This window comes from Merops nubicus, unplaced genomic scaffold (assembly GCF_000691845.1).
Source record: "Merops nubicus isolate BGI_N331 unplaced genomic scaffold, ASM69184v1 scaffold1459, whole genome shotgun sequence".
Taxonomy (NCBI): Eukaryota; Metazoa; Chordata; class Aves; order Coraciiformes; family Meropidae; genus Merops; species Merops nubicus.
This window is the reverse complement of record NW_008631433.1, coordinates 9,673-20,014: the sequence shown is the minus strand read 5'-3', so window position 1 is coordinate 20,014 and position 10,342 is coordinate 9,673. Positions and strand designations below refer to the sequence as shown.

The 10,342-nt window shown below is 36.3% G+C and overlaps 1 protein-coding gene across 1 annotated transcript in view; it reads left to right on the top strand.

Moving 5' to 3' along the window:
* Positions 1-124: 124 nt before the first annotated feature.
* Positions 125-10,342, top strand: part of TRIP13 (thyroid hormone receptor interactor 13) — a 13,557-nt gene continuing 3,339 nt past the window's right edge. The window contains exons 1-9 of the mRNA XM_008947532.1: positions 125-216; positions 1,808-1,973; positions 2,271-2,397; positions 3,705-3,760; positions 6,149-6,239; positions 7,703-7,775; positions 8,744-8,807; positions 9,051-9,137; positions 10,029-10,135. Of these exons, the coding sequence (XP_008945780.1) occupies positions 125-216; positions 1,808-1,973; positions 2,271-2,397; positions 3,705-3,760; positions 6,149-6,239; positions 7,703-7,775; positions 8,744-8,807; positions 9,051-9,137; positions 10,029-10,135 (863 nt within the window). The remainder of the gene's footprint in view (positions 217-1,807; positions 1,974-2,270; positions 2,398-3,704; positions 3,761-6,148; positions 6,240-7,702; positions 7,776-8,743; positions 8,808-9,050; positions 9,138-10,028; positions 10,136-10,342) is intronic.

Below are 10,342 nucleotides of genomic sequence, written 5' to 3'. Positions count from 1 at the left end.
GCGGTCCCCGCAGGGCGCGGGGGGGAGCGGGGTGCGCGGCCGGGCCGGGCAGGACTGGTTGTGCCGCCCAGTCGCCGAAAGCCTGCTTCTCCTTCACATGGCTTTCCCCCTAGGAGCAAGGAGGATGGACGAAGCTGCTGGGGATTTGAAGCAAGCCCTCCTAAACGTGTGTGACAACGTTCAAATACATGTGGAAGTTCATCAGAAATCGAGCAGGTCTCTGATCAGAGCTTTACTTGCTGCAGCTTGCATCTGTCGCCTTTTGTTTGATTCCTTTTCTTTGGCTGTGCTCCTACAAAAGCACTCTACCTTCTTACACTCTCCCATGAGTTTCCACACAGGTGTCTTATCCTAAGGTTGATCAAGCCTGTTTCTCTCAGATTCTCTGTGTGTGCCATGTGGTCTAGTCTCATAATCAAGTTGTGGTCTTGTTCTGGATATGTTCTAGCATATCATTGTCTCTTGTACAGCAAGAGGCCAAAACTGCATGCAGTGCCCCAAATGTGGTCTCACAAACAGACAATAGAAAAAATCACTGGCATTTGCACACTTGCTAGCACATTGTAAAATAAGGTATGCCTTATTTGTAGCAAGGGCACACTGCTGACACATTGCCAACTTGTCCACCAGTACCCCTAGTCCTTTTCTGCAGAGCTGCTTTTTGTGTAGTTGGCCTCTGGTCTGCACTGTTGTCTGAGCAGTAGATGGAGAGACAAATTCACATTTATTTTCACTGAAGCTCAGCAGAAGAGGCTGAACAGGTTCCCATCGAAGCGCATATACAACCTGCAGAAGTCGCTCTGAATGGCAGCCCTGCTATCTGGTATACTGACAGCTCTCCCTGCTTTGGTGTTACCCATAAACTTGCTGCAGCTGCTTTCCAAGGTGTAAATGAAGATGTAACACACTTGGCCCCAGTGTTGACAGCACCACCTCACCTTTTGCCACCTGACTTACTGGCAGCTCTGCTTAGTCTTTTTGTGCTACTAATCACAGCCCTTAGAGCTGGACAGTCCAGATACCTTCTCAATTTATTCAGTCCTTCTCTTACCAATTTGGCTGTCTAGATACTGTGGGAGAATGTCCAAGTGTTGATAAAGTCAAGGTGTAGAATATCCACTGTTCTGTTTTTGGCCAGAGTTAGGATGACAATGCATCACTGAAATGGCAAAATTAAGTTAAAGCCTTTCTGAAATCTTGAAATGATATTCTTTTCTTCTATAGTTTTTGTCTTCTACTAGAATTTTCCTTGTAGTGTATCCCCATCCTGAGTTATCAGCTGTCCTCAGACATGAAAGCACAAAAGAAGCTTCCAAGTTGAGTGTACCAGGTTTTGTCTAGTAGCTTGGCTATGAGTGTTTCTGGGTTTCCCAGTGAAACACAGATTGCATAACTGATTTCCATTTTTGAAATGTTCTAGCTGCATCATTCTATGTCCCCTGATATGACTTCAAACAGAACAAATACTATTCTTTGGCTCATGTCTTTCAGTGCACAAGTTAAAAACAAGTATCAAACTTGTTGCTTTTGCAAACAAACTGAATTTGATTGTTTTCTTCTGCACAGTGTTGGGGGTGGGGTTGAGTGGGGTTTGGGTTTTTGTTTGTTTGTTTTTGTGGTTGGTTTTTTTGAAGGTGGTTTGTTAATTTTGGGGGAGTGGTTGTTTGGTTTGATTTTTTTGGGGGTGTGTGTGTGAGATGGAGGCTGTTTCCATGTAGGCTTGGTGTATGAAATAAGCAGTCTGGTATTAGTTGATACTTCCTTGTAAATCTCAGTGCCATAGGTAATGCTGTTTCTTTCTTGTTAGTGCGGCCAAGAAAGAAGAGATCAGGATGAGTGTCTTAAAGCTGTTGAACAGACATAACATTGTGTTTGGTGATTACAAGTGGACAGAGTTTGATGATGGTTTCCTTAACAGCAACGTGGAGTCCGTGTCAATTGTGGATACAGAGCTGAAGCTGAAAGACAGACAGGTACTCACAGTAAACAGTCTACAGCTCTGTTCATGTACGTGTGAACTGACTGTAGATCAAGTAGTGATAGCCTAAGGAAGTAAGCAGAACAAGGTCTATAGGATGTAGTGTCTTTTATTAGGCCAACTGGTATAAACAGGTGGATAAGTTTTTGGGTCTACACCCCGCAGTGGCGTCTGAAACAAAATTAGTAGGCTTCAAAGCTGAATGCCAGCTGAGAACTGTAACTTTCTTATGTTATAATTAACTCTGAATGAGATATAAGTTGTATTAAAAGTCTTTTTATGTCTATTCTAGCCTATTGACTTGAGCAAAAGCAATCTCTCTCTTCATATTTTTCATCTGAGTGAAGAAGGACCAAGCTCTGAAAACCTGGAAGAAGAGAATGAGGATATTGCAGCTAACCATTGGGTGCTACCAGCAGGTACACGTGTGATATTTCTGGAAGGTCTAGAGCAATTAAAATGAAAGAAAATCTTGAAAATGCTAAAAGTGTTCATAGGGTTACCTGATAAAGGTATTATTTTGTATATTTCTTAACTTTGTCCTTTGTCAATGGAACCAATATATTTGGACGTTCTTCTTTATGGTTTTGATGGAACTACCATGCGTGATTCCACAACATGTCATTTATTTCTGTAGTACTTGTGGATGGATGGAAGTAACTGATCTTGTGGGGTAAAATGTATAGTCATAATCAGAACCATGGAAGCTTTGTTTGAGATTTTTATTTGGAAACCCACAAGAAACTTGTGAGAGTAAACACTCGTTTTCCAGAGCCCACTGCTGGCTTTCACTCCCAAAACAGTGCTGCTCTTATGTTTGAAACAAACAAACAAATTAAAGAGAGTTGGGGTCCTTGGAGTGTCTTCTGGAAAGAAGAATAAGGCTTTGCTCTGCAGTAGAGTATGGCCTGCCTGTTACTATCATGTGCTTGTGGAAACTGGGTTTTGCACCTGGAAGAAGGACAGATGTGAGCTTAGGCTTAAAGACTTGGTGATTCTGAGACATTTCTTGCTCTTTCCATGTCCTGAAAAGCCTAACTATCCATGACATTTCTCTTTGGGAAAAGCTTAATTATCCATTACATTTCTCTTTGGGAATAATTCAATCTGATACTTTGACATTATTGCCATTTTATTGAGATTTATAATGATTTAGAATGTCTCTTTTGCTTTTCTTTGCTGAAACCTAGAAACTAACTGCTAAAAATGATTGATACCCAAATCACAACTTTAGTTTTTTATGCATTATTCAGCTATGTGGATTTTTTGTCCTCTACATGTTGATACTAAAAAAACCCAAACAAACAAACAAACAAAAAAAGCCCAAAACAAAAAAAAAGTGAATGATAAAATTAGGCTTAGAACCATCCTCCCCCCCCAACTTAGCTCTTTATCTTAGGGAAATACAGGCCCGTTCCCTACTGAGAGTGGAAAGATTGGTATTTTTCCTTTTCATGTTAAGAAATTAAGAAGATTAATTTCTCCTCACAATTATTTGAGGAAACAGAAGTTGTGAAACTGCTGGATTTGTCTGTTAGAAAGCAGTGTTTTGAGAAAAAAAACCTTTTTTTTTTTTTTAATATGTATTTTAATTGCTCTCCTAAATCTCTTTTTAATCCCTAATTTTAGTTGAGAATAATTTGAAATCTACCTTGTGCTGCAATGGTACATTACAAGTTCCCAGATTGATTTATCCTAAACAGGTATTAATATATTGCTTTTGCAGCTGAATTCCATGGCCTTTGGGAAAGTCTGATATATGACATTGAAGTAAAATCACACGTAAGTCGAAAATTAATAACAATAAAAATTGCTTGAGGAGAAATAAAAGTTGAAATGTAGCCAGTTTGAAGTTTGCTGCATCCCATGGAGAAGTTATTTGGAAATTACCATCTCGAGAAGGAATTCTGCTGTCTGCTTATTACATTTCTATGTTTTGTAAGGTAGTATAGCCTTAGCCATTTTGTAAAGCTTTATATTCTTATTAAAATATATAGTTTCTGTTACTTCTTTGATGTATATTTAACAAAAGAAGGAAGATATGACATTTTGAGATTAATCATCATATTGATATTAATATGTTTCCCTGTGGAGTCAGCTTTGCAAAATGTCTCAGTACCCTTGTGAAACTGGATTCAGTGATGCTCATGCCACAAATTATAATTTCTTCAAATCCATTGACTTATTTTATAAAAATCAGGTTTAACAGCTGGAAGTAATATTTTGGTAGCAATTAAAAGCTCTCAGAAGACTTTCACTTTTGCTTTAGACATATTCATTAGCCTGTGTGAAGAAAACAATGTTCTGTACAACAGAGTAGAAATTCACTGTATTAAAATTTGGACCTTGCTTTAAGGCTCATTAATTTCTTCTTTTTCTAGAAGGAGAGAAGGAAATGAATGGGGAAAAAATACTGCTTCAAAGGGTCTTAGAAAAAATGTATGCAGCATTCCTTGAAATCAGTTCTCCATTTTTCCATTGTGGAGGTCCCAAAAGATCTATTGTGTCTTTGGAGTGGATTTTTTTTTTTATCATAAGGCAATTTTGGCAGCTTGCTATTGCTAAAGGGGAAGTATGTTGCAATCAGCTATACTTGCAGTGCCTCCCTTCTCCTGGCACTGTTGTAACTTTGCAGTAAACTAACTGAGGAAACTAAATCACTAGAAGTTTTCAACTTGTGTGATGGGGCTGTTTTGTTCCATGAAACAAAAGTTTCATTTTCTAGTTTGAAGATTCTGTGCATTCATCAAAGGTTGTGGTGATAACTGACAGAGCTTGTAAAACTATAATACTATAATCTGTAATATGGTATTTGTAATGTGAGTAAAAACCACAAATGATTCAATTCAGTTGCTCTTGTGACAGCACTCATTAAGATATTTACTGTGCTTGTTAAAAGAAATGTTTCTACCTGAAATTTTTGGACAAAAAAAAAATTATTTGTCAGCTTGTTTGTAGTACCATAGATACAGTATTCTCACTTAAGTCTCTATAGTCATCTGTAGTAGAGCAAAACATTCAAATGGTTATATTTATTCATTTATAAGGTGAACATCAGGTAACACATCAATGTTTTGACTGATTTATGGAAATGATTTCCAAATCATCTATGAAATAACAAGACTATTTAATAGACTTACTAATGTAATAAGTAATAGCAGGTTGATCACTGTTGGCTATAAGTGTGTGTTGGTAGAAAGAAAGGGCAGCTTTTAATGACTAAAACTAGAACTACCTGACTTCTGTAAAAGCATAATGAATATTCATTTTTTAATCCATGAAACTGCTGGGTACAGTTGCCTGCTACAGACACTGAGATGATTGGTGTGAATTTTCAAAATAGAATAGTGTGGACATAATATTGAAAAACATGCTAGATGAAGTTCAGGTTCTTTTCTATTGCATAATTGCTCCGTCTTGGGCATAAGATTTTTTAGCAGGAATACTACTGTATTGCCCTGTTAATGCAATGGACCAAAAGCACATTACAGGTAAGAGCAACAGAAAATAGTATGGTATCAGCTGTTATAGCTGAAAATCAGTAAAGATTCATACCTCAGGTTCGTATTAATTTGATTGAAATAGTTCTCTACTTCCTAATTCTAGGTAACTCTTAAAATGAATTACCATTCTTTCCAGAAGCAAGCATTCATGGAAGTACCTGCAACTTCCCCTGTGTGGAAGGATAACCAATTTACAAATTCCTTACAGGAGCTGTTCAGCAGAAACGACCTGAAATGTGACAGGAAATGTCACTTGTTTAGTGGGTTGGCTGCCACAGACTGAACAAATGTATAGCTGTACAACATCTAAACAGGAGCTGGAGTTTGAGGCTTTGACACTGTGCTTGGGCAGCTTGTGTTATAAAGATGTACTATAAGTGGGACAATGGAAAATGAGAATAATTTTACTTCCTTAAAGCACTTCATTTATTCACGTAAAAGTTCTGGAACTCCATTTGTGCCAAATATATGCTATTCTTTTGCCTGGGAAGGAAATTAATTTCCAGCCTTTACAGAAAGAAAATTTGCCTATGACTAAAAGACATGAGCCCAAATTTTTATTTTTTAAGAGTACAAGATGGACATAATTAGGAGATGGCTTCTATTTGTAATTGTATTTGTAGAAATATCTCTAATTTGTGTGTCTCTCTTTCTCCTCTTCAATTAGTTGCTTGATTATGTGACGACAACATTACTCTTTTCTGACAAAAATGTTGACAGCAACCTGATATCATGGAACAGAGTTGTTCTGCTGCATGGTAAAAATTATCTCTCTTAAACCAAGCAGATGCATTTGCTATCTCTTTATCCTTTCCATCTGAAAAAACTTGTATTGCATTTCTGTGTTTGTGAACTTGGATGATCCAAAAGCAGCAGAGAAGTATTCTCTCTGTAATACAAATTTAGATGAAACGGCTTGTCAGAATCAAATCAAAGTTCACATGTACTATGTTTTGCAGGAATTTAATTTCCAAAATTTATGATGCAGTGACAATAGTTGGGTATTTTTAAATTTCATTTTAGAGTGATAATATTGCTTTTTTTTCATTATAAATAGCAAAATAATGCAGATACTGAGGCTGTTAGGAGCCATATATTAATAACAGTTTTGTTGCATTAAAATATTTGTTAGTTATGGCTTTATAAAATCTTTTGAGGAAACTGGGAAATCAGTCTGTGTTGTGTGATTAACAATGTGTGCTCTGTTGCCAAGTACAAAGGCAGTATGCTTGTTAATTAATTATCATTCTTTCAGTGAAGCCATAATTTTCAGTCAGCCCTAGTTGAATGTGGGTAGATTTTCTTGCAAAGTGCAGCTTGTTATTGATGTAATTGCAGTTTTGTCATCAAGACTGCTATTGAAAAATAAAAGGTCATAGTGGAAATGTTTAAGAGTGTTGATTATATTTAAGTTATAGCTGTTGTTCAGTTTAGAAGCTACAGGAAGTTTTTGTTTGGAAAAGTATTTATTTCACACTGTTAACAATATATCTATGATAGATAGTTTTAGTAATGAGCTTATTATTGTGGCCACAAGTTAATACTGGGAAATCTACAACTGTTTTAGTGCAAAATAGATTTATGGCTTAATGGCAGTACTGGCTTTGATTGAAAGTACTGCCTTTGGTTGATCACGGTTTGTTTAGCACCCAGACACCATTCACACTGTGTTTAACTCTGCTTGTACTTGTCTGCTTGGAAGAAGCCTGTGTGGCTCTTCCACAGGGTGTCAAGCCAGATCCAAAGTGCTTGTCCCAGAGCATACTTCCTAAGATGCTCTGGATTGCCCCAAGATAGAGATTTCTGAGCAAATGGACAGCTGATCAAACTGGGAATGATATGTTTCTGTTTTGCATGTTAGGAGACTATGTTTTGGGAAGATATGAGTTTAAACATAGCACTGATTTTGAGACTGCTAATAAGCATAAACCCTGATAGGGTGATGCACTTTTCTTCTGTGGTGTCGAGTATTTCACCTGTATGGTGTCTGCATACAAACTATAACTATTCTAATAATTGAAAATTATATTAATTCAAAGCTCAGCTATAGGATTGTAGTGGAGTAAGCAACCTTCTTAAAATACCTTTGTGATCACAATCATTGCTGTGGTTTTATTCTACAATTAGTGCTATAATGAAATATACTATCTTACAAGGTGTTACATGTCACTAACAATCTAAAGCAGATTCTGTGTAATGGATGGGTTTGATTTCAAACCAGGCCCTCCTGGAACTGGTAAAACCTCTCTCTGTAAAGCATTGGCTCAGAAGCTGACCATCCGACTGTCATACAGGTGAGAATTTTTTCGAAAACTTTCACTTTTACTATTGTTATTGTTCTTTTGCAGTAACCCAGAAATGCTTAATATTTTATTTCAAGTAATCGGTGCCAAGTGCTAATGTTCATGGTTCTTTTATAGTGCACTTGGCTAGCAATAAAAGAGATCTGATAGACTGGTTAGAATATTTAGTTCCTCTTAAAATGAGGAATTATTTGTGCCCAAGTATTTAAAACAAATTCCAGTCATCTGTTTGTGCTCAGGTTGTACATCAATGAATGTTGAAGGACAAAAGATTGCAGAGCATTCAGTCTGTTCTTTGTACCTTCATGTTCAAGAAAGCCTGGTTTTAGTAGATAGTGGGTTTGTAACTGTTTTGGGTTGTACTTGAATTTTCTGAATGCCACAGTCTGCAGAGGTCAGTTTGTGTATCAGACAAATAATAAGAGGTAGCTTTAAGCTTCATAGCAACTTAACAAATTTATATTAAAAAAAAAAATCTTATGTAATACACTGGGTGTAACATAAATAATGTGTAATTAATGGAGTGATCTGACTCTAGCCCAAGCTGATTTATGATAAACGTGGGCTATATAATGTGTGGTTGAGATATTTTGTCCTAAGGATACCCATGCAGAAATAAGTAAATAAGCTTCATGCTTTTATATGGGTTATAGTGAACAAAACCTTACACAAACAGAAGAATGAGGCCATTAAATGGTAATTGTTACTTAAACTGTACTTAAATAGTACTTTTTCTAATGAAGAGACTGATAGAAATTTAATATAAAGAATTTTAGTGAGTCACGTTTCTGGAAATGACAATTAAGCTCAAAACAGGTTATGTTTTGAAAAGTAATTTAAAGTAGTGATGTATGGAATTCCAGGATCGAAATGGAGGGAATGAGTCTTGTGGAAGTTGATGATATCACAGAGTTTTAATTACGATAGAGTTGATACTTCTTTTTCCCTTCATGCTTTAGGTATAGGTATGGACAGTTAATTGAGATAAACAGCCATAGCCTTTTCTCTAAATGGTTTTCTGAGGTATGTATTGATGTAGCTAAATAGACTCTGTGTTTTAGAAATTACACTGTTGAGCTTGTTTCATAAAATAACTGTGTGCAGAAAAGATTACTCAGAATAAGTAATGCGTTTGAGAATATTTAAAGAGAAGCCATATTAGAAATTTATTTTAAGAAACAAGTACTTCCATATTTGAATATGGTAAAGCCTGGAAAGTTGTGTGATAAGGAAATAGTTAAAGATGCACATATGGTGTCTTTCTAGAGTGGCAAGCTTGTAACCAAGATGTTCCAGAAGATTCAGGAGTTAATTGATGACAAAGATGCTCTTGTGTTTGTACTGATTGATGAGGTATGATTCTAATAGCATTGATGTACATAAAATTTATCAGAAAGTAAATGGTGGGAGGGAACTGTGATGGTGCTCATTCATAAGGAACAATAAAACCATATTCATGCTTTTTTGTAAATTACATAACTTTGTGCAGAAGAGTGAATTTTTATCTTGCCTACAGCAGCTTGGAGAAGTATGGGAGGAACACAGTAGGATTTAGCAGGCAAACTCCAGTTGAAAGTGAAGCAAAACCTTTCTTGGTGGAACTTTCTGGATGCTGTCTGTTTACAAGTGGAGTATTAACAGCTGGACTCAATGATCTTAAAGATCTTTTCCAACCTAAAAAATTCCATATTTCTATGATTGTTTTAAACTTCAAAGTAGCCTAGATTTGTATTAATTGTGGTCTATGCCTGTTTTAAAGCACTGTAAAAAAAAATATAAAAAGCGTTATATGGTTCAGTTCATTGTCTAGATACTCTTCAGACTGAAATACATAAGTAAATTAGTATTTACCTTATTAGCTTTGTTATATTGGAGTTCCTATGGGAAAATCATCCTAAATTCAGTGTATTCATTATTCTGTTTTGTGTGTCCTGTGCCCTGAAATGTAATTAAATTAAGAATAGCCTTTGTTCTGTTGTCTAAACAGGAATTTCACTCACTACACTTTGCTTCCTTGATATTCCTTTCTGTCTCCCAGTGAATTCCAACTTAACAAAAGATTTTGAAGATGAAGTTTAGATACTCAAGGATCTGAAGAATTTATTTTCTGGATTATTTGCTTGCATCCAGCAATTCTGTGCCATCTTTTATGTTAAGGTTTTTTTGTGTGTGTTTGGTGATATTTCTTGTTGGGTTTTTGGTGTTGTTTGGTTGGTTGGCCTGATTATTTTTTTTTTTCTGTAGGTGGAAAGCCTCACAGCAGCCCGCAGTGCCTTCAAGGCAGGCACAGAGCCTTCAGATGCTATCCGTGTGGTGAATGCTGTACTGACACAATTAGATAGGATTAAAAGGTAAACTCATATTGTTGCAACAGCAAAAGGTAACAGTTAGTTTCAGGATTCCGGCTAAATCTTAATTCCTACTTAGAATACTAAACCAAATTTGTTATTGAACTATTCTTTGTTAATGGAGCTAATTGTGAAAAGAAATAGGAGTAATCCAACGAAATATTTCGCATGTAACTGAGTGAATAATCAAATCTACAGATAGGATGCTTC